This window comes from Anomaloglossus baeobatrachus, chromosome 3, assembly GCF_048569485.1.
Source record: "Anomaloglossus baeobatrachus isolate aAnoBae1 chromosome 3, aAnoBae1.hap1, whole genome shotgun sequence".
NCBI lineage: Eukaryota > Metazoa > Chordata > Amphibia > Anura > Aromobatidae > Anomaloglossus > Anomaloglossus baeobatrachus.
Window position 1 is genome coordinate 520983670 of NC_134355.1, and position 25296 is coordinate 521008965.

Sequence of the window (25296 nt, forward strand, 5' to 3'; positions counted from 1 at the left end):
GAAACAAACAAGCGGTATGCATATTCAAGTCATCCCTTACGGAAAGCACATTACTTTCAACGTTGCAACAAATAAAACACATCAAGAGAACGGGTCCATGTCCTTCCGCTTTCCCACCCAAGCAACCTAGCCCTGATGCTGCCCCTAAGAAGTGGGCAGCACCCCTTTTCCCCAGTCCAGGAACGGGCCCAGGCTATCCAAGCGGGAACGGGTACGGACTTTGCACCCGGCATTCACTCAGAGGCCCCACGTCCAAGGGGACCCCTGACCCGGAGGATGGTCACCGGTTCTGATGGTGACCAGGACCCCAGCCAGCTCTGCTGCGGGTCCTTCATCCAACCAGCCTCTCCAGAGACTGGCAGTTGCGGGAAGGGCAATTGGGCATTATTTACAAACCCAAAAGTTATTGGGTGGCCTGCAAGTTCTCAGCCTTGTTCATGATTGCTCATGCAGTAATTAGGGGTGTGTGAAACGGGGACAACATCAGTCCCAACAGGGATGGGCACTTCAGTAGCCAGGTCCGCTACCATAAAACAAACTGTAGGTCCCAACGGGGACTTGCTGTAGGGTCCCAACGGTGACTGTCCTTTTGACAATGGGGATCCGCTGCCCTACTCTTCATCCTCCTCTTCACAGTGAGAGGGTGGCGGGGAGAGGCAGACGTGCAGCTTAGCACCCATGTACACCCTCCTTACACCCAAGGCTTGCACGGAGATCTGGGACATCTGGGACTCATGGGTCTCTCTGTGAACGGGTCCTGCCTCCTGACGGGTCGGCGGGTCTGGAAGGGTCTGATCCTGCCGGGGTGCTTTCCCCGAGGTGGGCTTCTCGTTCGGCCGTACCACGGCTGCCATCTCTTGTATCTCCTGCTTCCAGCCCAGAGCTTGCTGCATCAACTCGACCCGTACCTGGATACAGAACTGCGCCAACTTTCTTTCCAGCCACGTCGCCGTTCCTGGCGGCAACTGGCCTCATGCCGCCTCAGCTTCAGCGTCTTGGGCGGGCGCCGCTACCACAGCCCACGCGGGAACGGCAGCTTCTCCTTTTCCGCGGGCGGTTTTCCCTGCAGGCAGATCTCCGCGGGCCGGTGAGGCGGACCCCGCTGCCAGTGCTGGTGGCAGCGGACCGGGCGGGGGAGCAGTGGCGATCGACACAGACAACGGGGGATTCAGTATAGGGGGTCAGGGCAGACCGGGTCCCTCAGCCGCAGCGGCCGGTCCCTCAGGGACGCAGGGACGTGGGTCGCTTACCCGCTCCCCTAAAGCTGCCCCCACCTCGTATGCCCGTGCGACCGCAGCCAGCTCCTCCACCTCGGCTGTCCATCGCTCCATCAGGAGACGCAGCTGGGCCTCGTTGCAGTGACATGTTGCCGCTGTCCGGGCTTCCATCCACGCTGCTGTTCCAGGCGCGGGCTCCGGAAATTCGGGCTGCTCGGATGGGGTGGACATGGCGCTGCACCTTCAGGGTCCAGGAACAAGGCGGGAGCAGAGTCCTGGCGTCCCTGCGTCTTTTCCCCGTGGTCACATGAGGCCAGCTCTTTGACCGCCCCCCCCCTTGGTTTTTCTGCAGCACTTCTCTCTTTGGGGGTGGGGCTTCACTTTCGCGCCTTCACTGCTCGGGGAAGACGACTCAAGCGGGAAATTTTCGCGCCAAAGATGCGGATCTTCAGATTTTTCAGCGGGACACTGCTGACGGGGACTACAAGGCGAACTTCCACAGGTAAGTGGACTGGCTCAATCCTGTTCGTGACGCCAGAAGAGGTCGATGTGTACCGCCCCGCAGCCTCTGCAGGGGCCGCCGAGCCGCTCGGGTCTGTGCTCGTACTGCGGGTGGTGGCTCGAGCCTCTCACGGACCCGGTGTCACATCACTCTGCAAGGGGTAGTGGCGGTGCACGCAGGGGTTTGGGTTATTGGTGGAATTGGTAACGTCCGTGACGCCACCCACGGGTTGTGGTGATTGTATGGTGGACACCACCGCTGCCGTTGACTAGGCTTCCCGGGGACGGTGTTATGCAGCTCGGTGTTAACCCCTCCGTGGGCAGGTGGCGATGTCCCGGGGGCCTGTGGGAAGGTGTGGGCCGGGGCGCAGGGAGCAGTGTGGCGGTGCGGTGCCTGACGACACTGGTGTACTCACTCTGACACAAGATAACGGAGTCTCTAGTAAACCAAACGGTAGAATGGACGGGGCCCACAGCCGGCCGCGGTGTTCTCCCTGGACGGGTTGGTGGTGGCTGTCGTTCCCTTTGCACCGATGTTGTGTTGTGAGTGACCCCTGTGCCTGGACACTGGTAGTCCGCTCCCCGGCGTGTAAATGTCGTAGGAGCCCGTTTACCCGCAGGCGCTGGCCCCTTGGATCTCTTGTCTTTGTCGGTGACACTTATCCGGAACGGTTGGGCTGTTGCCTTCAAATCGGGACTTGGGTGGGAATGAACCCCTGAGGTCCAGACCACAATCAGTAAATTTGACTATAAGGGCGGCTTCTAGCCTAGTCGGGGTCTGAGTACCCTGCCTGGAACTTGGCTTCCAATCGGCTCCCCGGTTCGGTACCGGCGGGCCACCGCCCGACCCCGGTCCTACGGTTCCACCGACCGTACACCAACTCCTGCAGACGGCCACCACCGTCTGCCGACCTTGCTGGAGGTGCCTGGGCTCCGACCCAGACACCTAGACAGTCCGTGGCAGGCCTGATCCCAGGTCTGCCCTTGACTTTCCCTCCTCACTCCTTCACTGTCCGCACTCCCCTCTCTACTCTACTCCTGACTGACTGTTGACTCACTGTTTTCTCGGCTCCAGGCCTGTGAACTCCACGGTGGGCGGAGTCAACCGCCTGGCTCCGCCCCACCTGGTGTGGACATCAGACCCTGGAGGGTGGCAACAAGGGTTTTTGTGTGACTGGTGTCACCTATCCGGGGAAGGGGTGTGTGTGGTGTTGTGTCTGTGACTACCTGGCTAGTCCAGGGCATCACACTTGTGGCGCTCTACAAGCAAAGGAGGCGTGAGCAGGGAGGTGACAAGCGGTGAAATGCCGCCCACAGCCCAGTGACTCACGGAAACTGGGGCCGGTCGTGGTGATGTGAGGTGAGCAGGAAGTTGAAGTGACATCACCGGATCCCTGAGGTCACGGAGCCCAGGGGACATGCGATGCGGAAACAATAGCACCGCTCACAGGCACTATTGGCAACACAAGGTATTTGAAAGAAACATTGTTTCTCAACATAATATTTTTGTGGCCAATAATGAATATGGGTGAACCACTTCTTTTAAGACAAATTACAAATTCAGGTGTCTTTATTACATATACATGAGTACATGGAGAAAGTCATTGAAGGGCTCCTGTTATCTGATTAATGTCTGTATCATGCACACTGCACAGCCAGGGTCTGATTCACGCAACACGCAGTTTGGGCAGCATGAATCAGATGAAATGTTCCTTTTAACCCCTTAATGCTTGGGCGATTTGTTTTTTTTTGCATTTTATTTTTTTCACATTCTCTTCTTCTAATAGGCATTTGATTGAAGTGTATATATTTTTGCACAGACATATGAGGGCTTGTTTTTTCATGTATCAAGGTGTAGTTTTGAGTGACACAATTAATTTTATCATACAATGTACCGAAAAACAAGAAAAAAACTCCACGTGGAATGAAATGAAGAAAAAATGCAATTCCACCATTTTTTGGGGGTTTTGATTTTATCGTATATGTACAGTATATACATACACACACCATTACATAGTGAAAATCTCAGTTTACTTTGAAGCTCAGCATGTGGCTGTGCTTCATAGGAGTTCAAGATGGCACTATGAGGATTCAGAAAGCAGCTGGCTGCCATGGTAACCCCTTAAGACAAAGGAAGTCGGTGCTGTGAATACCGACACGTGAACCAATTAAATACTGCTGACAAAGATTAGGCACAAATGTCAGAAATTTAAAGGAGTTTTCCCAAAAAGTTGATTTTAATCAATAGATTCTGGAATAATAATAAGTCCCACAATTGTATGCATTTAAAAAAAATGTTCCTGTGCTGAGATAATCTTATACACAGCGTATGTACCCCTGCTATGTACTATGTAATGGCAGTGTCTGACTGTGCACGGAACATGGTCAGATCACACCACATCTCTTGGGCCGGGGAGGCAGAAAAAGAGTATAAAAGACATTTCAGCATGGGATCATAGCAAATTCTTTGTGAGGTAAAACATTTCCTTGTCTGTGTTTTTAAAAATTGTTTTACCTTAAAGAAATAATAATTTGTGACCCGCCCCATGCTGTAATGTCAGTATACTTTATTACATTCACCCCTGCCCAGGAGCTGCGGTATGATCAGATAATGTCCCTGTATGATCAGACACGGCCATTACACAGTACATAGCAGGGACACATATACTGTATGAGATTATCTCAGCACAGAAACATTTTTTTATACACATCCAGTTGTGGAAATTATTATTATTCCAAGATCTCTTGATTAAAATTAACTTTGTTCACGGGAAAACCCCTTTAATTTAGCCAGCATCTGCCGCATTTGGGGTGTGCTCACCTCCTGAGCCTGCTCCACGTATATAATATATATATATGTGTCATAAAAAATTAGAAGTTTATAATTAAAAAGGAATAGTGACCATAAACCACAATATGTCTGAATAGAATACCTATGTTTGGATCAGTTGATTGACGTTTCTTTATTTTAGCTTCCGAAATTGCAGCATAATATGCGCAGGTCATCTTCACCAACCAAGCAGCCCGTAAAAGCGGAACTGAATATTTGGCCAGGTAGCCAAATATGTCTTCTTTCTTACTAAGTATAGGTACCTGCAATGTTCAGAAAATGTTAGTGCAAAGCATTACAGATCCTTGTTTTAACAATACACAAATGAACCTGAAGTTTATGCTAAGGGAAGTATTCCGCACTGAAATCTTTGTAAGATCTACCAACAAACAGTCTCCCATTGATTCCAATGAGAAGTTGTAATAAGCAGAAAAAAAAAGCAGATACCACACACCGATTGGCCGCACTTAATGTGTGGATGTAAAAATGCCAATCCATGACAGAAATGTAAGAGTCAACATTGGAATTTTACTCTAGACTCTATTGCAAATCCGCACCCCATTTTTCAGATACAATAAATATCTGTGCAAATATAATCTAAAGGAATGTATCCAACTATGTTAGCATCTATCTAAAAATTAAGCATAGGTAAAGGTGCTGAATGCTCAGACAGTTTGGTACAGTGGTGTTATAAAACTGTTTGAAATGTCACAACATTTTTGGTCAAACTGTAGTTGTGCAAAAATGTTTGGACTTTTGACATTACAACAGCTCTGATGCCTTTTTTCAAAGTACGGATAATCTGGAACCAAATAAAAAGTGGAACTGCTGTAGGAATGACACAAATCCAAAGATGCTGAATTGTAGGTAGTCTTATTCTACGCGTTTTGAAGTGTGTCCTCACTTCTTCATCAGGACATCAGGATTACTATTTAGTGTACTCACTCACTATGTAAAGCGCCTTCCTTAATTACATAGTTTCCTCTTCTACTATGTATAACACTGTCCGTTATTAGCATACTCGCTAGTTATGTATAGTGCTGTCCCTTATTGTGTAGTGTACTCAATTGTTATGTATAGCAGCATCTCTTATACAGCATATTCTCATTATTTTTGTTATTCATACGTCCCTTTCTATTATACAATCCTCTCATTTTAAATATAAAATGACTGCTTATGGAGCAACATCTGACCAGAAGACCAATCCATCAGAAAAGAAGCTTAACCATGTTCCATCAGCAGCCATGTCACTTTATATCTTACAAGACAGGAAATTAAAGAGACAGCACAATAAATAGCAAAAATAACAAGAGCATCTGATATGTAAGGGACGGTAATGAACATCACAAGAGAGGGCACAATGTAATATATATCTATATATATAATTGCCTTATTCTGTCTGTCTGTCTGTCTTGCTCCAAAATTGTGTCACGGTGAGTGTCATTACAGTGACAACCGTCTGATTGGCTGCTAGGCTCGGCCTGGCCCCGCCCCCCACGGATTGGTCACCGCTGGGCTCGGCCTGTCCCCGCGCCCCACGGATTGACCGCTTGCCCCGGCCCTCCGCACGCATCGCCAGACATAACCTAGCGATGCTGGGATCGTGACGGAGCCGGTGAACGCTGGTAACCATTATACACATCGGGTAACTAAGGTCCCTTAGTTACCCGATGTGTATCATAGTTACCAGCGTACACCGGCTCCCGGTACACATGTGCAGGGAGCCGGCATCATACTCCTCTCCCCGCAGGACTACTCCTCCTATTATAGTCCTCCTATTATACTCCTCTCTGAGTATAATAGGAGAACTATTATAGCATGGGGGATGGAGCACGATGGGGAGTGCGCAGCATGGGGGATGGAGCACGATGGGGTGCGCAGCATGGGGGATGTAGCACGATGGGCGGTGCGCAGCATGGGGGATGTAGCACGATGGGGGGTGCGCAGCATGGGGGATGTAGCACGATGGGGGGTGCGCAGCATGGGGGATGTAGCACGATGGGGAGTGCGCAGCATGGGGGATGGAGCACGATGGGGAGTGAGCAGCATGGGGGATGGAGCACGATGGGGAGTGCGCAGCATGGGGGATGGAGCACGATGGGGGGTGCGCAGCATGGGGTATGGAGCACGATGGGGGGTGCGAAGCATGGGGTATGGAGCACGATGGGGGGTGAGCAGCATAGGGGATGGAGCACGATGGGGGGTGAGCAGCATAGGGGATGGAGCACGATGGGGGGTGAGCAGCATAGGGGATGGAGCACGATGGGGGGTGCGCAGCATGGGGGATGGAGCACGATGGGGAGTGCGCAGCATGGGGGATGGAGCACGATGGGAAGTGCGCAGCATGGGGATGGAGCACGATTGGGGTGCGCAGCATGGGGGATGGAGCACGATGGGGAGTGCGCAGCATGGGGGATGGAGCACGATGGGGAGTGCGCAGCATGGGGGATGGAGCACGATGGGGGTGCACACCTCCCCCCAAAACACACACACACCGCCACACGCGCACCGCACAACACACCACACACACACTGGGAACCACAAACACCGCCCTACACAGACACCCACAAACACAGACAACGCCGCACACACACAACACCCAACACACAAACACCGCAGCACACACAAATATATGCACATACCGCGCAACACACACACATTGTACAAAACATACCTCCCCCCAAAACACACACACCCCACACCCACACAAACCGCGTAACACACACACAAAACGCTACAGACACACAGCGCTCTACAAACAACGCAACACACAAACAACACCGTTCTCACCCCCCGCTACACCCAGACAATACCCAGAACATGTACAGCGCCCTACACAAACACTTGGGAACTACACACAACAACATCTATATATATATATATATATATCTAACAAAAATCATACATTAACTACACAATATGTAAATTCTAGAATACCCAATGCGTAGAATCGGGCCACCTTCTAGTATATCTATCTATCTATATATATATATATACACACACACACACACACACACACACACACACATACATATATACAGTAATATTTGTAGCTTTGTCACCATAAAAGGGGGGGGCCCAGCAAAATTTGTCTGCCCCAGGTTTATTGGGTAAGACTGTATTGCGCTTTCTATCAGCTTTACTCTTTCTGAAAAGTAGAAGGTTTGGCAATAGGGGGAATAATAATAAGAATATTTATTCATTTATATAGCACTATTAATTCCATAGTTCTTTATTTACATTTGCAACATTGTCCCCATTGGGGCTCACAACATAAATTCCCTATCACTACATTTTTTGGAGTGTGGGAGGAAACCCATGCAAACACGGGGAGATCATATAAACTCCTTGCAGATGTTGTCTTTCGTGGGATTTGAACCCAGGACCCCAGCGCTGCGAGACTGCAGTGCTAACCACTGAGCCACCGTGCCGCCTGGATAAGGAGTTGACTACGATGGAATGCTGATAGCTTTTGACATGTAAGAAATCTTGAGAAAATGAAATAAAGAAACATACTAACTTTAATTTTTACTTAGTTCATTCCCTGTGCACCTGACCCTATTATGGATCCTAGGTGGTCTACAGAGATATTTGTGTCAGAAGTTGAGATTTATTTATACTCAGTCACATGTAGAAACCGCTGTGAGGCCCAAAACTATTTTGAAAATGCAAAAATATATTGTACCTTTTTAGCTAAAACAGTCAGGTGTTTGTTGCCAGCGAGATCAGTGAACCAGCTGTGAATAGCACCCTGAGAACGAGCTGTCACCAGCCAATAGTTGTCTTTGGCATTAATTTGTGGCTTTTTCTTCCCAGTGTCTTGAAAAGTGTTTAGTTTCAACTTTTCTGCAAGAATACTACTGAAGTATGCTCCAATCTAAAAAATGAAAAAAGAGAAGATTCATTGAACATATAAATATATATAACAACCAGTTACATAGTGGCAGACATTACACGAGGTTGTACTCATTACATGTTTGGGGCACAAAAGCATTTTTTTCCCATATCAACTGAAAGGTTATGATTTGCCTGATATACGGTTACAATGGGTTGTCCATTAGTTACAAATAGTTGAAAAATTGACCCATTTTGGTCCTGACATAAAAGGGAAAAAAAAAAGCATATTCACCTACTGAAGAGCTACAAAGAGCTCACCTACAAAGAGAAAGCCACGTTCTCCAGGTTTAGTAGAAAACTGAGGGTAATCTTCACAAACCGTACATTAATAAAACATGTAACACTTTTTCTTAAAGCTGGTTAAAACTTGAACAGAATCCATATTAAAAACTGACGGGTTTCTGGCAACAAGTGCCCTTACTCATGGGATAATAAATGAACATAAATAGAGATGGGCGAACCCGCAAATGTTCGGGTTCGGCGGGTCCAGCAGGACTTAAAAAAAAAAAAAGTCAAGTTCGGGACGAACTTGAACGTTAACATGAGCCAGGATTCTGAACTCCATAAGTCTACGGGGACCATGTGTACTGTAAAGTGGTGCTAATAAGGGCTAGGGGGCTGTAAAGCGGAGGAATTATACTTGCTGAGTCTCCTGTGCAGCTGTCACACTACTTCCCGGTCTGCTCATTAGCTCTCATGCATATTCACAGTTTCCCCCGCCCCCGTGTGTGACAGCATCTGTGATATGTTGCAGTCAGACTGCAGGTTTGCCAGCATATGTGATTGGTTGTGGAATGTAACAATAAATAATTGGAAAACAATGACATAGGGTCCCCGTATATTGATACCAAACACAGATAAAGCAGACAGATACAGGCTGCAGTCCCCAGCTGTGTGTATCATCTTGACTGTGTAATAAAATGCAAGGGACCCCATGTGGCATTTTTAAATTATTTAAATAAATAATTTTAAAAAACAGCTTTTGGTCCCCCCTCCCCAATTTTGATACCCAGCCAAGACAAAGCAGACAGCTGGTGGCTGGTATTCTGAGGCTGGTGAGCCCCACGGTTTTGAGGCCTTCTCCAGCCGAACAATAGCAGTCTGCAGCCACCTCGGAATTGTCATATCCATTAGATGCGCCAATTCTGGCACTTTACCATGCTTTCAGATTGCCCTGGAGCAGTGGCAATCGGGGTAATATAAGGGGTTAATGGCAGCTTAAGTTTGTCAAAAAAATCCCAGCTGTCATCAAGCCCAAGGTTAGTAATGGGGAGGGGTCAATGAGACCTCCCTCCATTGATAACCCTGTAGGTAATAAGAAATAAGCACAACAAAAGCAAAAATCCTTTATTATAAAAAAAAAAAAATCTTTCTCCACATTATTAACCCCCAAATCACCCTGTAGGTCCCGCGTAATCCGCATGAGGTCCCACAATGATCCGAGACCTAATAAACGAGACCGCTCACTGTGATTTCAGGGACACACTGCCGGGGCCGCAGCTTTGAGTGGTGAGGTCACAGTTCACCGGGGGTCACAGCTGGGTTTCCCACAGTAGCCCAACAGTGACCACAGGGAGCAGTGAGGTCACAGTTCACCTGAGGTCACAGCTCGATTTCCCATGGTACCCCAGCAATGACCACAGGTGAAGTCACGTCAGGTGAAGTCATTGAACTCAATGCTGGATCACTAGATTAGGGAAGGTGTGATCATTGAGTATTTGGATGCAGCTGGATATGTGTCCAAGAATGCGCATCCAGCTGAGGCCTCTGTCACACGTTCGTGCCTCCGGTACGTGTTTCACAGTTTTCTCATGTACCGGAGACATGTACACACGTGGACCTATGTTTTCCTAATGGTTTGGACACACGTAAGTATTTTGGAACGGAACGTGTGTCCGTTCCGTACTTACTTGTGTCCGTGTGCTTCTCACGCTGACATGTCCGTTTTTCTCCGGCATCACGGGTGTCACACGGCCTGCACCCATACCACACGGATGTAGTGTGGATGCGGTCCAGTGTGACACGCGTCGGAGAAAACTAACGTGTCAGAGAAAAAAAAATAACAAATCTTTACTCACCTTCTCCAGCCCTGCAGTCTCTGCCGCTGCTGTCACTTCCTTCTGACCGCCGCTCATTATGCTCATTTAATATTCACTTCACTGCGGCCAGAAGCAGCAGCAGCGGGGAGTCGGCAGGGCTGGAGACCGAAGAACAGTACCCTGGACAGCAGCAAGGACCACGTGAGTATGCAAATTACCGGTTCTCCCTGTGTTATCGCGGATAGCACACGTAGAACACACGTGGCCCGCACGTACCGGAGACAAGTACTTACCAAACGCAACACGCAGGGAAAATGTGTCTCGTGGCATGTGCGTGATTTTCACGTATGTGTGGCAGAGGCCTGAAATACATTGCAGCACAGAGACCTGTCAGGTCCCTGTACTGAGTTGTGGCATTTAAAGAAATGATTAGTCACTGCTCTCCACTCCCATAATCCTGCCCACCTCTTTGCCGGTGCTGGGTGCTGAGATGTGAGCGGGATTATGGTTGTGGGGTGCAGTGAATATTAATTTTCTTTAATAGTAGTACAGAATCACCCAATTGCTGGCTTCATGCAGCTGCTGGGCATTTGTATGCTACTATGAAAGAGAATAATTATTCACTACCCCCCCCCCCACACCCCTAATACCAGGCATGTGGAGCAGTGAATATCCTGGCAGCTGATGGTGCTGTAAGTGGGCGCGCATGACAGTGATGCCATGCACTGCGCCGCTTACATGCTGGTCAGTTGCCAGAATCGGAGGAAGATTTCGAGAAAGCGAACGGGAGGTGACTACAATCGCTTATTTCTTCTTACTTTGTGCAGCGTGGTAATGGATCATAGGTGCCAGGATGTAGCCAAGATGGGGCCATGATGGATTGGGTACTAAAAATAGTAATTGCAGCACACTCTTATAGAATGCAAAAAAGTGATATTTAATGGATTTGTAATACACACTATACAATTTCAACAGGCAAACTGCGACTTAACTGTGACGTTTTGACCCAACGTGGTATTAATCATACAGTCGTTCTGTTGTATGTGTGTAAAATGTCTTAATTTTTTAATCAATAGGATGCCACAAGACGAAAACTAGTTAGCAGGTTAAGAACGCGGACGGGTGCTTGTAGTGGACCCGGGATACTACAATGCCAATTATCCATACAGGAACTTGGATGCAAACAAGGTGGAAGCGTGTATCAGTTTCTGGGGTCACTTGCCATGGGGACATACACACGTGGTCAAAATTGTTGGTACCCCTTTTTTAATGAAACGAGGATCTTAAATTTCTGAATAATATGTGCAACTGTAGACACAGCAACATCAGGCTGCTTGGAGATGGTCTTATAACCTTAACCTTTAACATGATTGTCTATAATTTTCTTTCTAATCTCCTGAAGCAACTCTTTCCTTCACTTCCTCTGGTCCATGTTGAGTGTGGTACTCACAATGTCACCAAACAGCACAGTGAGTATCTGTAGCCCTATATACAGGTCCACTGACTGATTACAAGATTGTAAACATCTGTGATGCTAATTAGTGGACACTAGTGATGAGCGAGCATGCTTGTCACTACTCGGTACTCGCACGAGTATCACTGTACTCGGGCTGCTCGGCGGGGACCGAGTAATCTCGCGATACTCGTGCTTTACTCGTGGTCTTCATTTCTGCATGTTGGCGCTCTTTTGAGAGCCAGCCCTCATGCAGGGATTGGCTGGCAGACCACTGCAATGCCACAGCCCTGTTAGTTGTGGAATTGCAGTGATTGGCCGGCCTGCACAGCGTCACCGAGCCTTTATATCGGCCGGCGCGCTGTGCTCTGCTCACAGCTATCCAGACTGTCAGTGCAGGGAGAGTGTCGCTGATTCAGGGAAAGCTTTGCGGCCCTTTATAGCTTTTTCAGTTGCAGGGCTGCAAACAGTGTGACCAAAAGTCCTTCTCAGGACTATTCTAGTTGTATACAGGCAGGCAGGGTATAGCCAGGTCGGCGTACAGTAGCAGAGTCCTTCTCAGGACTATTGTTGCTATATACAGGCAGGGTATAGCCAGGTCTGAATACAGGCTAGTGACCAAAAGAGTCCTTGTCAGGACTATTGTAGCAGTATACAGGCAGGCAGGCAGGCAGGGTAGTGTTGACCGTATACCAGCCTTCATATCTGGGGCTGGTGTACACAGTGTAAAACAGTCCAGATAGTGTCTGACTTGTCTGTACTGTAATTGTCGCTCCCCAAAAAAACCTGTTAGGTTATTATTGCGTCCGTGCTTGGTTTTTAAAACCGCACGTGTGTGCCTGTTGGTGGCAGCGTACAGGTGCACTGGTGTGCGTTTTTACCAAACTATTATATAACGCACAAGTGTAGTGTATAATACACGTCAGTCAGCAGTGGCTGATAGTGTCAGAGTTCTTAATTTTTGCTCCTAAAACCTGTGTTAGGTTATTATTGCGTCCGTGCTTGGTTTTTAAAACCGCACGTGTGTGCCTGTTGGTGGCAGCGTACAGGTGCACTGGTGTGCGTTTTTACCAAACTATTATATAACGCACAAGTGTAGTGTATAATACACGTCAGTCAGCAGTGGCTGATAGTGTCAGAGTTCTTAATTTTTGCTCCTAAAACCTGTGTTAGGTTCTTAGTGCGTCCGTGCTTGCATTTAAAAACCGCACGTGTGTGCCTGTCGGTGGCAGCGTACAGGTGCACTTGTGTGCAATTTCCAGAAACTTTGATATAACGCACAAGTAGTGAATATACACGTCAGCAGTGCACAGCATTGCAAAATGCGCAAGGGCATTGGCAAGGAACAAGGAAGTGGACGTGATGGTGGTGCAGGCAGAGGCCGAGGTCGTGGGCAAGCTCTAATTTCGCCACAACAAAGGGCCACATCTAGTCGCTCGCACGTCCTGTCCCAAATTCTTGGGGACCGCAGCAGTACACCGCTCTTGAACCAAGACCAGTGTCAACAGGTTGTTAGTTGGATAGCGGATAATGCTTCCAGTCAGATTGGCACCACCACAAACACTCTGTCTTCCACACGGTCAAGTGTCAGTAGCCGTGATACTGCACCGCACATTTCTGAACCTGATCCTCCTTCCTACCACCAGGCTGAGTACACGTCCTCCTCGGACATTAATGATCCCACACTTGGACACTCGGAAGAGCTGTTCACGTTTCCATTCACACATTCTGGCCTCTCGCCAGCTCATATTGAAGTGGGTCATGAGGAGATCGTCTGTACAGATGGCCAAATATTTGAGCAGCCACGTTCTCACGAAGTTGGCAACGTGTCTCAACAAGTGGTGGACGATGATGAGACACAATTGTCAGCAAGTCAGGAGGAGGAGCAGGGTGCGGAAGAGGAAGACGACGTGGTGGATGATCCAGTAACTGACCCAACCTGGCAGGAGGATATGCAGAGCGAGGACAGCAGTGCACAGGGGGAGGGAGGCGTAGCATCACAACAGGCAGTAAGAAGCCGGGTGGTGGCCCCAGGCAGAAGTCAGGCAACCGTTCCCCGGAACAACACGACGACACAAGGTGCCTGTACAAATGTTAGGTCTTCACGAGTCTGGCAGTTTTTTAAGTTGGATCCAGATGATTCAAAAAAGGCCATTTGCAACACCTGCCGTGCCAGCATCAGCAGGGGTACCAAAACTAGCAGCCTGACCACCACCAGCATGATCAGGCACATGTCAGCCAAGCACCCGACTTTGTGGGAAGTACAACAGAGTCGAGGAGCAGTGCTTGCTGATGTCACTGCTACGTCTTCGCTGGTTGTGCATGCGAGCCAATCCTCTGTCCATGCTGCCTGCGAACAAGCCTCCTCCACTCCTGCACCTGCAGTTGCCTACGCAGAAAGAACACCATCATCAAGCACGTCCTTGTCCCAGCGCAGCGTTCAGTTATCCATTCAGCAAACCTTTGAACGCAGGCGCAAATACACTGCCAACACCCCACATGCCACAGTTCTAAATGCTAACATTTCGCGACTGCTTGCGCTGGAAATGTTGCCTTTTAGGCTGGTGGAGACAGAAGCATTCCGTGACCTGATGGCGGCAGCTGTCCCACGTTACTCGGTCCCCAGCCGCCACTATTTCTCCCGGTGTGCCGTCCCCGCGTTGCATAACCACGTGTCACAAAACATCACACGTGCCCTGAACAACGCTGTTTCACCCAAGGTCCACCTAACCACAGACACGTGGACAAGTGCTTGTGGGCAAGGCCGCTACATCTCGTTGACGGCACACTGGGTTAATATTGTGGAAGCTGGGACCCAGTCTGAGCGAGGGACGGAACACGTCCTTCCACACCAAGGTTTGCAGGCCCTACCTCAGTCAGTGTTTCACCCACACTCTACAGCTCCGGAATGTCATGCTCTTCAGCCTCCTCCTCCTCCTGCGCATCCTCATCCACTGTGCCCTCCACACCAGTCACAAGCTGGAAGCACTGCAGCACTGCCTCGGCGAAGCGGCAACAGGCTGTGCTGAAGCTAATCTGCATAGGTGACAAACCCCACAATGCAGAAGAGCTGTGGACAGCTCTGAAACAGCAGGCAGATCACTGGCTCACACCTCTGAACCTAAAGCCAGGAAAGGTCGTTTGTGACAATGGCCGGAACCTGGTGGCGGCTTTGAGGCGAGGCCAGCTGACACATGTTCCATGCGTGGCCCATGTGCTCAACCTCGTGGTTCAGCGGTTTATAAAGTCATACCCAGAGCTGTCTGATCTGCTGGTAAAAGTTCGCCGCCTGTCTGCACATTTTCGAAAGTCACCTACTGCTTCAGCCGGCCTTGCCGGCTTTCAGCGCCGTTTGCATCTTCCGGCTCACAGACTGGTGTGTGATGTCCCCACGCGTTGGAATTCAACTCTGCACATGTTGGTCAGGATATGTGAGCAGAAGAGGGCAGTTGTTGAGTACCTGCATCACCTAAGCCGTCGGGAAATGGGTCAAACTCCACACATAACACCTGAGGAGTGGAGATGGATGTCAGACCTATGTACCATCCTCCAAAACTTTGAGGACTCCACCAAGATGGTGAGTGGTGATGACGCCATTATTAGCGTCACCATACCGCTACTCTGCCTTCTAAAACGGTCCCTGCTGAAAAACAAACATGATGCATTGCAGGCGGAGCGCGATGAGTTGCAGCAAGAAACAGTAGTGGGTGTGGGTGATAACACACAGCCCAGCCTCGTCTCATCACAACGTGCAGTGGAGGACTATGACGAGGAGGAGGATGAAGACATGGAGCAACTCTCCGGCCAAATTGAGGATATGACATGCACACCAGTCATATCCTCGATTCAGCGTGGCTGGCCAGAGGACAGGGTAGATGAGGAGGAGGAGGAGGAGGAGGAGGACAGCATGTTCAGTCATCTTGTTGGTCAGGCTACTGAAGTCCTGGCTGTTAAGAGTCTGGCGCACATGGCTGACTTTATGGTAAGCTGCCTGTCTCGTGACCCTCGCGTTAAGAACATCTTGGCCGACAATCATTACTGGTTGGTAACACTGTTAGACCCACGCTACAAGGAGAACTTTTTGTCTCTTATTCCCGTGGAGGAGAGGTCAACCAAAATGCAGCAGTTTCGGAAGGCCATACTCACGGAAGTAGGCAAAGCATTCCCCTCACAAAACGCTAGCGGCATAGGTCAGGAATCAGTGGACAACCGAGGCGTACAGCCGAGAGAGGCACAAGTCCAATCCGCCAGAGGTAGGGGAACAGTCTTTAAGATGTGGGACAGTTTTCTCAGCCCCTCACGTACCACAGCCCCTGAGGTGCGGGGTAGTGCCACAAGAAATCCTAAGTTTGCCCAGATGCTGAAGGAGTACCTTGCAGATCGAACAACTGTACTCCGACATTCCTCTGTGCCTTACAATTATTGGGTATCCAAGCTGGACACGTGGCATGAATTGGCTCTCTACGCCTTGGAAGTCCTGGCCTGCCCTGCTGCTAGCGTTTTGTCAGAGCGTGTTTTTAGTGCCGCAGGTGGAATCATTACAGATAAACGCACCCGCCTGTCAACTGAAAATGCTGACAGGCTGACTCTGATAAAGATGAACAAGGGTTGGATTGGGCCAGACTTCACCACACCACCAGCAAATGAGAGCGGAATTTAAAGTTTGCCATGTACCTCCACTCACCCATGGGTACACTTCTCGACTTTGGATAATCGCTGGACTGCTCCTCCTTCTCCTCATGCGCCATCATGATGACCGTTACAATAGTTAGGTCTTTGTTTCAGGTATACCCCCAGTGGTAAATTTTTTCGCCCATTCTTTGCAGAATGGACATTACAACGACAGGAGACCCGCTCCTTTGCAATGGGAACAATGTTTTGAGGCCCTCATGCACGTCTCTACCCAGGGACAACGTGGAGCCTCCCAATTTTTGGCTGCCCTGCCTAAGGGCTATACTGAAATACACCCACTTCCTTAAAATGGACACTTAATGTTTTGAGGCCCTCATGCACGTCTCTACCCAGGGACAATGTGGAGCCTCCCAATTTTTGGCTGCCCTGCCTAAGGGCTATACTGAAATAGACCCACTTCCTTAAAATGGACACTTAATGTTTTGAGGCCCTCATGCACGTCTCTACCCAGGGACAATGTGGAGCCTCCCAATTTTTGGCTGCCCTGCCTAAGGGCTATACTGAAATACACCCACTTCCTTAAAATGGACACTTAATGTTTTGAGGCCATCATGCACGTCTCTACCCAGGGACAATGTGGAGCCTCCCAATTTTTGGCTGCCCTGGCAAAGGGCTATACTGAAATACACCCACTTCCTTAAAATGGACACTTAATGTTTTGAGGCCCTCATGCACGTCTCTACCCAGGGACAATGTGGAGCCTCCCAATTTTTGGCTGCCCTGCCTAAGGGCTATACTGAAATACACCCACTTCCTTAAAATGGACACTTAATGTTTTGAGGCCCTCATGCACGTCTCTACCCAGGGACAATGTGGAGCCTCCCAATTTTTGGCTGCCCTGCCTAAGGGCTATACTGAAATACACCCACTTCCTTAAAATGGACACTTAATGTTTTGAGGCCATCATGCACGTCTCTACCCAGGGACAACGTGGAGCCTCCCAATTTTTGGCTGCCCTGGCAAAGGGCTATACTGAAATAGACCCACTTCCTTACAATGGGCACTTCAGGTTTAAAGGCCATCATGCACGTCTCTATCCAGGGACAATGTGGAGCCTCCCAATTTTTGGCTGCCCTGCCTAAGGGCTATACTATAATACACCCACTTCCTGACAATGGACACTTAATGTTTTGAGGCCCTCATGCACGTCTGTATGCAGGGGCATTGGTGAACCTCACAATTTTGGACTGCCCTGGCAAAGGAAAATACTACAAAGACTCACTTCCTCAAAATGGGCACATTAGACTCAAGAGGCCTTCATGTACGTCTCTTCTCAGGGACATCGGAGTGCCACACAATGTTTTCACGTAAAATCTTTCATGTATTAATCTCAAAAAGTAACATACACCAGATCTATCTCACTATTGGGTATGTGCCCTTAACATTTCCGCCATGAAAAATCATTTTGGGGTCATTTTGGAAGGTTTTCTGGTGAGTCCGTAAAAATGGCGTAAAACGCGGACAAAATTGTTCACAGCTGTGACTTTTGAGTGATAAATGCTTCAAGGGGTCTTCCCCATGCTGTTGCCATGTCATTTGAGCACTCTTCTGAGACTTTTGTGCCATTTTTAGGGTTTCTCCATGCTGCCGGGAGGTCATTTCACAAAAATACTCGGGTCTCCCATAGGATAACATTGGGCTCGTTGCTCGGGCCGAGTACACGAGTATCTTGGGAGGCTCGGCCCGAGCTTCGAGCACCCGAGCTTTTTAGTACTCGCTCATCACTAGTGGACACACTTTGATTTAACATGTCCTTTTTGTCACATTATTTTCATGGGTACCATCATTTTTGTCCAGGCCTATTTCATGAGTTTTATTTTTTAAAAAATTCTGTGGAAGCGTGGTTTTAAAGCAATGTCTGACCTTCATTTGTTCATTTAAATAGATTTTTTTTATTTGTTATTACTTTTGTCAGATTCAAGTTATTTTTGTGACCATTAAGGGTTTTTCTTTCATTAAACAAGGGGTACCAACAATTTTGACCACATGTGTAAACCACGATGAGGACATGATGAGGACTATATACCAGGATAAGGACATATATACCAGGATGCGTGTCACGGGGTCCTTCTCCCATATCACACAATCAACAGAGCGAGAGATGACGGTACAATTCAAAGAGCATTTATTCCAAGCAAATCAAAACTGTCCATAACATAATCCACAAAACAGAGGGTAAAATTGTCCAGTAGTGGCATAAATGTCCCCATCTCTGAAAAGTCCCAGCTTCTCCCAGAGGATCAATCCTTCTTCCTTAAAGTTCTTAAATACTGCCCGAATCTTCCAGGTAAGCAAAAAGGTTACAGTAGGTGGACTCTAGGCCCACCTACCCCCACACCCAGGGACAGAAGCGCCTCAAGAGGCTATAACTTTGCACTAGAGGAGGTGATTACTTAGAAACAATATAAATGTACACAGAAGCAGTACAAATAATGGACAGTGAACCAAGCTAAAATAGGAATCTGTACAGCAAGATACACCTCCCCCATATCCCACCATCACAATGGGGCTATGACAGAGACATATATACCAGGATGGAGCTATGATGAGGATATATATACCAGGATGGGGCCATGATGGGAACATCTATACCAGAATGGAGCCATGATGGGGACATATATACCAAGATGGGACCATGATGGGGACTGTATAACAGGATGGGGACATATACACTAGGATAGGGCCATGATGGGGGCATATATATCAGGATAAGGCCATATATACCAGGCTATGATGTGGACATATTCCAGGATGGGGACATGATGGGGACATATACCAGGCTAGGGACATATACCAGGATGGGGCCATGATTAGGATATATACCAGGATGCTGAACATAGTTAGGTCCAGAAATATTTGGACAGTGACACAATTTTCGCGAGTTGGGCTCTGCATGCCACCACATTGGATTTGAAATGAAACCTCTACAACAGAATTCAAGTGCAGATTGTAACGTTTAATTTGAAGGTTTGAACAAAAATATCTTATAGAAATTGTAGGAATTGTACACATTTCTTTACAAACACTCCACATTTTAGGAGGTCAAAAGTAATTGGACAAATAAACCAAACCCAAACAAAATATTTTTATTTTCAATATATTGTTGCGAATCCTTTGGAGGCAATCACTGCCTTAAGTCTGGAACCCATGGACATCACCAAACGCTGGGTTTCCTCCTTCTTAATGCATTGCCAGGCCTTTACAGCCGCAGCCTTCAGGTCTTGCTTGTTTGTGGGTCTTTCTGTCTTAAGTCTGGATTTGAGCAAGTGAAATGCATGCTCAATTGGGTTAAGATCTGGTGATTGACTTGGCCATTGCAGAATGTTCCACTTTTTTGCACTCATGAACTCCTGGGTAGCTTTGGCTGTATGCTTGGGGTCATTGTCCATCTGTACTATGAAGCGCCGTCCGATCAACTTTACGGCATTTGGCTGAATCTGGGCTGAAAGTATATCCCGGTACACTTCAGAATTCATCCGGCTACTCTTGTCTGCTGTTATGTCATCAATAAACACAAGTGACCCAGTGCCATTGAAAGCCATGCATGCCCATGCCATCACGTTGCCTCCACCATGTTTTACAGAGGATGTGGTGTGCCTTGGATCATGTGCCGTTCCCTTCTCCAAACTTTTTTCTTCCCATCATTCTGGTACAGGTTGATCTTTGTCTCATCTGTCCATAGAATACTTTTCCAGAACTGAGCTGGCTTCATGAGGTGTTTTTCAGCAAATTTAACTCTGGCCTGTCTATTTTTGGAATTGATGAATGGTTTGCATCTAGATGTGAACCCTTTGTATTTACTTTCATGGAGTCTTCTCTTTACTGTTGACTTAGAGACAGATACACCTACTTCACTGAGAGTATTCTGGACTTCAGTTGATGTTGTGAACGGGTTCTTCTTCACCAAAGAAAGTATGCGGCGATCATCCACCACTGTTGTCATCCGTGGATGCCCAGGCCTTTTTGAGTTCCCAAGCTCACCAGTCAATTCCTTTTTTCTCAGAATGTACCTGACTGTTGATTTTGCTACTCCAAGCATGTCTGCTATCTCTCTGATGGATTTTTTCTTTTTTTTCAGCCTCAGGATGTTCTGCTTCACCTCAATTGAGAGTTCCTTAGAACGCATGTTGTCTGGTCACAGCAACAGCTTCCAAATGCAAAACCACACACCTGTAATCAACCCCAGACCTTTTAACTACTTCATTGATTACAGGTTAACGAGGGAGACGCCTTCAGAGTTAATTGCAGCCCTTAGAGTCCCTTGTCCAATTACTTTTGGTCCCTTGAAAAAGAGGAGGCTATGCATTACAGAGCTATGATTCCTAAACCCTTTCTCCGATTTGGATGTGAAAACTCTCATATTGCAGCTGGGAGTGTGCACTTTCAGCCCATATTATATATATAATTGTATTTCTGAACATGTTTTTATAAACAGCTAAAATAACAAAATTTGTGTCACTGTCCAAATATTTCTGGACCTAACTGTATATATCAGGATGGGGACATATTTATTACGAAGTGGCTCAGGATGGGGGACATTAGTACAGGATGGGGGACACTACTACATAATGAAGGGGAAGGAGAGCAACTTGTATGTCTCTATAGGATTTAGAATGTTAAAATGGCCCATACATGTGATCAACATGCAGGGCGGAAAGCCCAAACTTTGCCCATAAAACTTCAGTTATGCCACTGGGTAGCAGACTACATTTAGAAATAAATCATAGTAATAATAATGGACAGCCAGCTATCTACTTTGTCTGGGGGGCATGGCAAGCTGTGGCACATATTATGGCACATGAAACAATGTTTTATGGCATGATGTATTATGGCACAATGTTTTATGGCACAATGTATTATGGGACATAGCAAATTGCATTATGATTCGATGTATAGCGGTATGATGTATTACGGCTTGATGTGTAATGGCACATGGCATGATCTGTTATTACACAGTGTTTTATGGCATGATGTATTATGGCACATGGCAAAATGTATTATGGCACCATGTATTGTATAGCACAGTGAATTATGGCACAATGTTTTATGCCACGATGTATTATGGCCCATGACACGATCTATTATGGCACAATGTATTGTGGCATGATAAATAATTTCACATGAGAACGTGTATTAGAGCACATTACACCATGTATTGTGACACATGGCAAAATATATTATGGTACATGGCATGATGTATTATGGCTTGATATTTTGTATAATGTCATATGGCACGATATAATGTGTGGAACTTTTATTTCAGGGCAATCTCTTTCTTGGACAATGTTTGGCCTCTTATACATGCATGCCTGGATTTAAAAATGCCTGTTGAATATTTAACTTTTATTCATTCTTTTCATTCAGACTTTTGCTATGGGGCCCCATGATTTCTATGTATGACCGTGAGTATGAGGGTAACCAATCACAGATACCGCCAGTCTGACTGCAACCAGTAACAGACGCTGTCACAAAGGGTAGGGGGGAGCAGTGAATATGCATGAGAGCTAATGAGCAGACCCGGAATCATTGTGACAGCCGCGTGGGAGAAGGTAAGTATAATTCTCCTGTTTTAGGCTATGTGTCCACGTTGCTTTTTTGCTGCTTTTTCAACTGCAGCGTTTAATGCCAAAATGGATGTGTTCTGCTTTTCAAGCAAAGTCTATGGGAATTTGGGTTTCTTGTGCACACTATGCTGTTCAAAATGCTGCCTTTTTGTGGCTGAAATTTGGGCAAAAACTCAGCTTTGCAGTGCAAAACCCAAATGGCAAAAACAATTGACATGACATGAAATTCCCATAGACTTTGCTTGAAAAGCAGAACACATCCATTTTGGCATTAAACGCTGCAGTTGAAAAAGCAGCAAAAAAGCAGGTAAAAAGCAACGTGGACACATAGCCTTAATCTCTATTTTGCTTTATTTTAACCCTCTTAATTTTTATCCAGCAATAAAGCAAACATGTCAAGAATAGTAGGAACAAATTAAGTGTTAACAACACCGCAGTCAGTCAAATAACCTATGACAGCTGTAGTGTCACTCAGCACAAATGAAAAGAGATATCTCAATTGTAGGAAATAAAAAAATATGAATATGTACCGCCTCTGCAGCGGTCGAACCGCTCGGATCCGGGGCTCGAGGGTCTCCGGACCCGGGGGCTCAGGGTCACTCTAAAATGTAATGGGGGGGGGGATTATTTACAGGGGATTAGATAGTTTTTGACGCCACTCATGGTGTGCGGTAACGGGGAGTACCGCAGCTGCCGTTGGGAGTACCTGGGGTGATGGAATGGGGGCAGCTAGATGACGTTACCCTCCACGGGTAGGGAAAGCCAAGGGACTCTGGATGGAGGGGTGCAGGGGAGTACAGGCTTGCTGGAAGCAGGGAATGACCATGTACTCACTCAGTCTGGTTATCGTGGTGCTGGATGATGTTTTGTAAAGTCATTACACACACATGCAGCAGGTAAACCAAAAGTCCCAGTGCACCACTGCTGCTTGGGAAGGAGAGCACGTCCAGGTATCCGCTCCAAATAGTATTGCTTTTGCTGTGTCCCAATTTAGTCCGGCTTCTCCGGAGCTTCGACTCCTCAGCCCCCCCACACTATGAGGGCCACTACTTCACGTTTCATGGGGGCTGCAACCCCCGGTTCCCTCTCCTTTTGAGAGCTTCTACTACACTTCCTCTCCCTTTGCTCTCCTGGAGCCGACTGCTCTGTCACCTCCTGCTAGTCTGCTTAACCCTTCGGTGGGCGGCCCTTTTCCCTCTAGACCAGACCTGGGCAAGGGGCGGCCCGCGGGCCACATCCGCCCCGCCTACTGTCTGTGACCGGCCCGCCCATTAGATCAGAGATGGAGACGTGGTGCTGCTTTTCCTGCCGGGCTGGAACTTTTCAAATGACACACACACGCTGTACTAACGACATCAGGGCGCGCGTGAGTCACAGAAAACGCTGCCGAACAGGGAACAGAGGACAGATTCCTGCGTTCCGCTGCTACACTGTGCGGAGCTTCAGGATCGGTCCTCTGTTCCCTGCGGCAGCTTTCTCTGTGACACACGCGCGCCCTGATGTTGGCAGTACAGCGCGTGTGTCATTTGAAAAGTTCCCGCCCGGCAGGAGAAGCGGCACCAGCCGGTGCCTGGACAGAGAGACGCAGCGGCGGGGGCAGGGGCCGTACAAGAACAACAGCGGCGCAGCCAAGGCCCATACTAGGGAAGAAGAAGCTCAGCGGGGGACCCGTACGGAGGTGCCGGAGGAGATAGAGGTGAGTGGTCACTAATAGCCTGAGGGGGAGGGGAAGGGGAAGGGGGAGGGGGGGGGGCAACTGGTGTAATATTTGGGTGTAGTGATGTAGTATATGGGAATGTGTCAGGGCCGGGAGGACTGGTGGGCCCAGGAGGTGGATCCACTGGACCATGCACCCCACCGGAGGGCAGGGTACACAGCAGCCGGAGCACTGGCGTGGCAGGGACAGGTATAACCAGGTCACCAGGGTCACGGAGTTCTTTAGGACAATACAGGAAACAGGCACAGGTACCCGATAGCAAAGACAAACAGTACTCCAGGTAACAGGACACAGCACAAGGGGACCTGAGCACCTAGCTCAAAAGACAAGCTTCAGGACACGCTGATCAGGCACCGCCCACATGGATAGGTCAGTCTTATATACCCAGCACAGCCTCATGTCATTTCCTGCTGCAGGTGTGCTGGGCCTATAAGACCAGGAGAGTGGGCGCGGCCCGGTCCTATACAGAACCATGTGGCTAAGACTCAGAGTCAGACTCCTGAGACCAGGAACAGGACTCAGGGGAGCATGAGCGGGAGCGGCAGGCGTGACCGGCGGACATGTGAACTGGATCAGTGGGCAAGGAGCGGTGGTGCGCTGGCGAGGCTGGATCAGTGGGCAAGGAGCGGTGGTGCGATGCAGGTGCGACTGGATCAGTGGGTATGGAGCGGTGGTGCGATGCAGGAACCGGCTCAGTGGGTAAGGAGGGCTGCCGGGACACCGGGAGCGTGACAGAATGTAATGATGTAGTTCTACAGGGGTAGTATATAGTGCTGTAATGCATTACAGGGGCAGTATATAGTGCTGTAATGTATTACAGGTGCAGTATATAGTGCTGTAATGCATTACAGGGGCAGTATATAGTGCTGTAGTGTATTACAGGGACAGTATATAGTGCTGTAGTGTATTACAGGTGCAGTATATAGTGATGTAGTGTATTACAGGTGCAGTATATAGTGCTGTAATGCATTACAGGTGCAGTATATAGTGATGTAGTGTATTACAGGTGCAGTATATAGTGCTGTAATGCATTACAGGTGCAGTATATAGTGCTGTAATGCATTACAGGGGCAGTATATAGTGCTGTAGTGTATTACAGGTGCAGTATATAGTGATGTAGTGTATTACAGGTGCAGTATATAGTGATGTAATGTATTACAGGTGCAGTATATAGTGCTGTAATGTATTACAGGGGTAGTATATAGTAATGTAATGTATTACAGGTGCAGTATATAGTGATGTAGTATATATATATATATATATATATATATATATATATATATATATATATATATATAAAAATACACACATACACAGTATTGGGTAGAATTGAGTTAAGTATATCAGTCCGGCCCTCTAAAAGGATCCAGAGTTCTCATGAGAAAT

General features: G+C 47.9%; 1 protein-coding gene across 3 annotated transcripts in view; it reads right to left on the reverse strand.

Moving 5' to 3' along the window:
• The window catches only part of MED12L (mediator complex subunit 12L), a 1012447-nt gene that overhangs the window by 963755 nt on the left and 23396 nt on the right, over positions 1-25296 (reverse strand). For all 3 annotated transcript variants that reach the window (XM_075340741.1, XM_075340740.1, XM_075340739.1), the window contains exons 4-5: positions 8234-8425; positions 4652-4811 (exon numbers count right to left, since the gene is read on the reverse strand). In XM_075340741.1, the coding sequence (XP_075196856.1) occupies positions 4652-4811; positions 8234-8425 (352 nt within the window). The remainder of the gene's footprint in view (positions 1-4651; positions 4812-8233; positions 8426-25296) is intronic.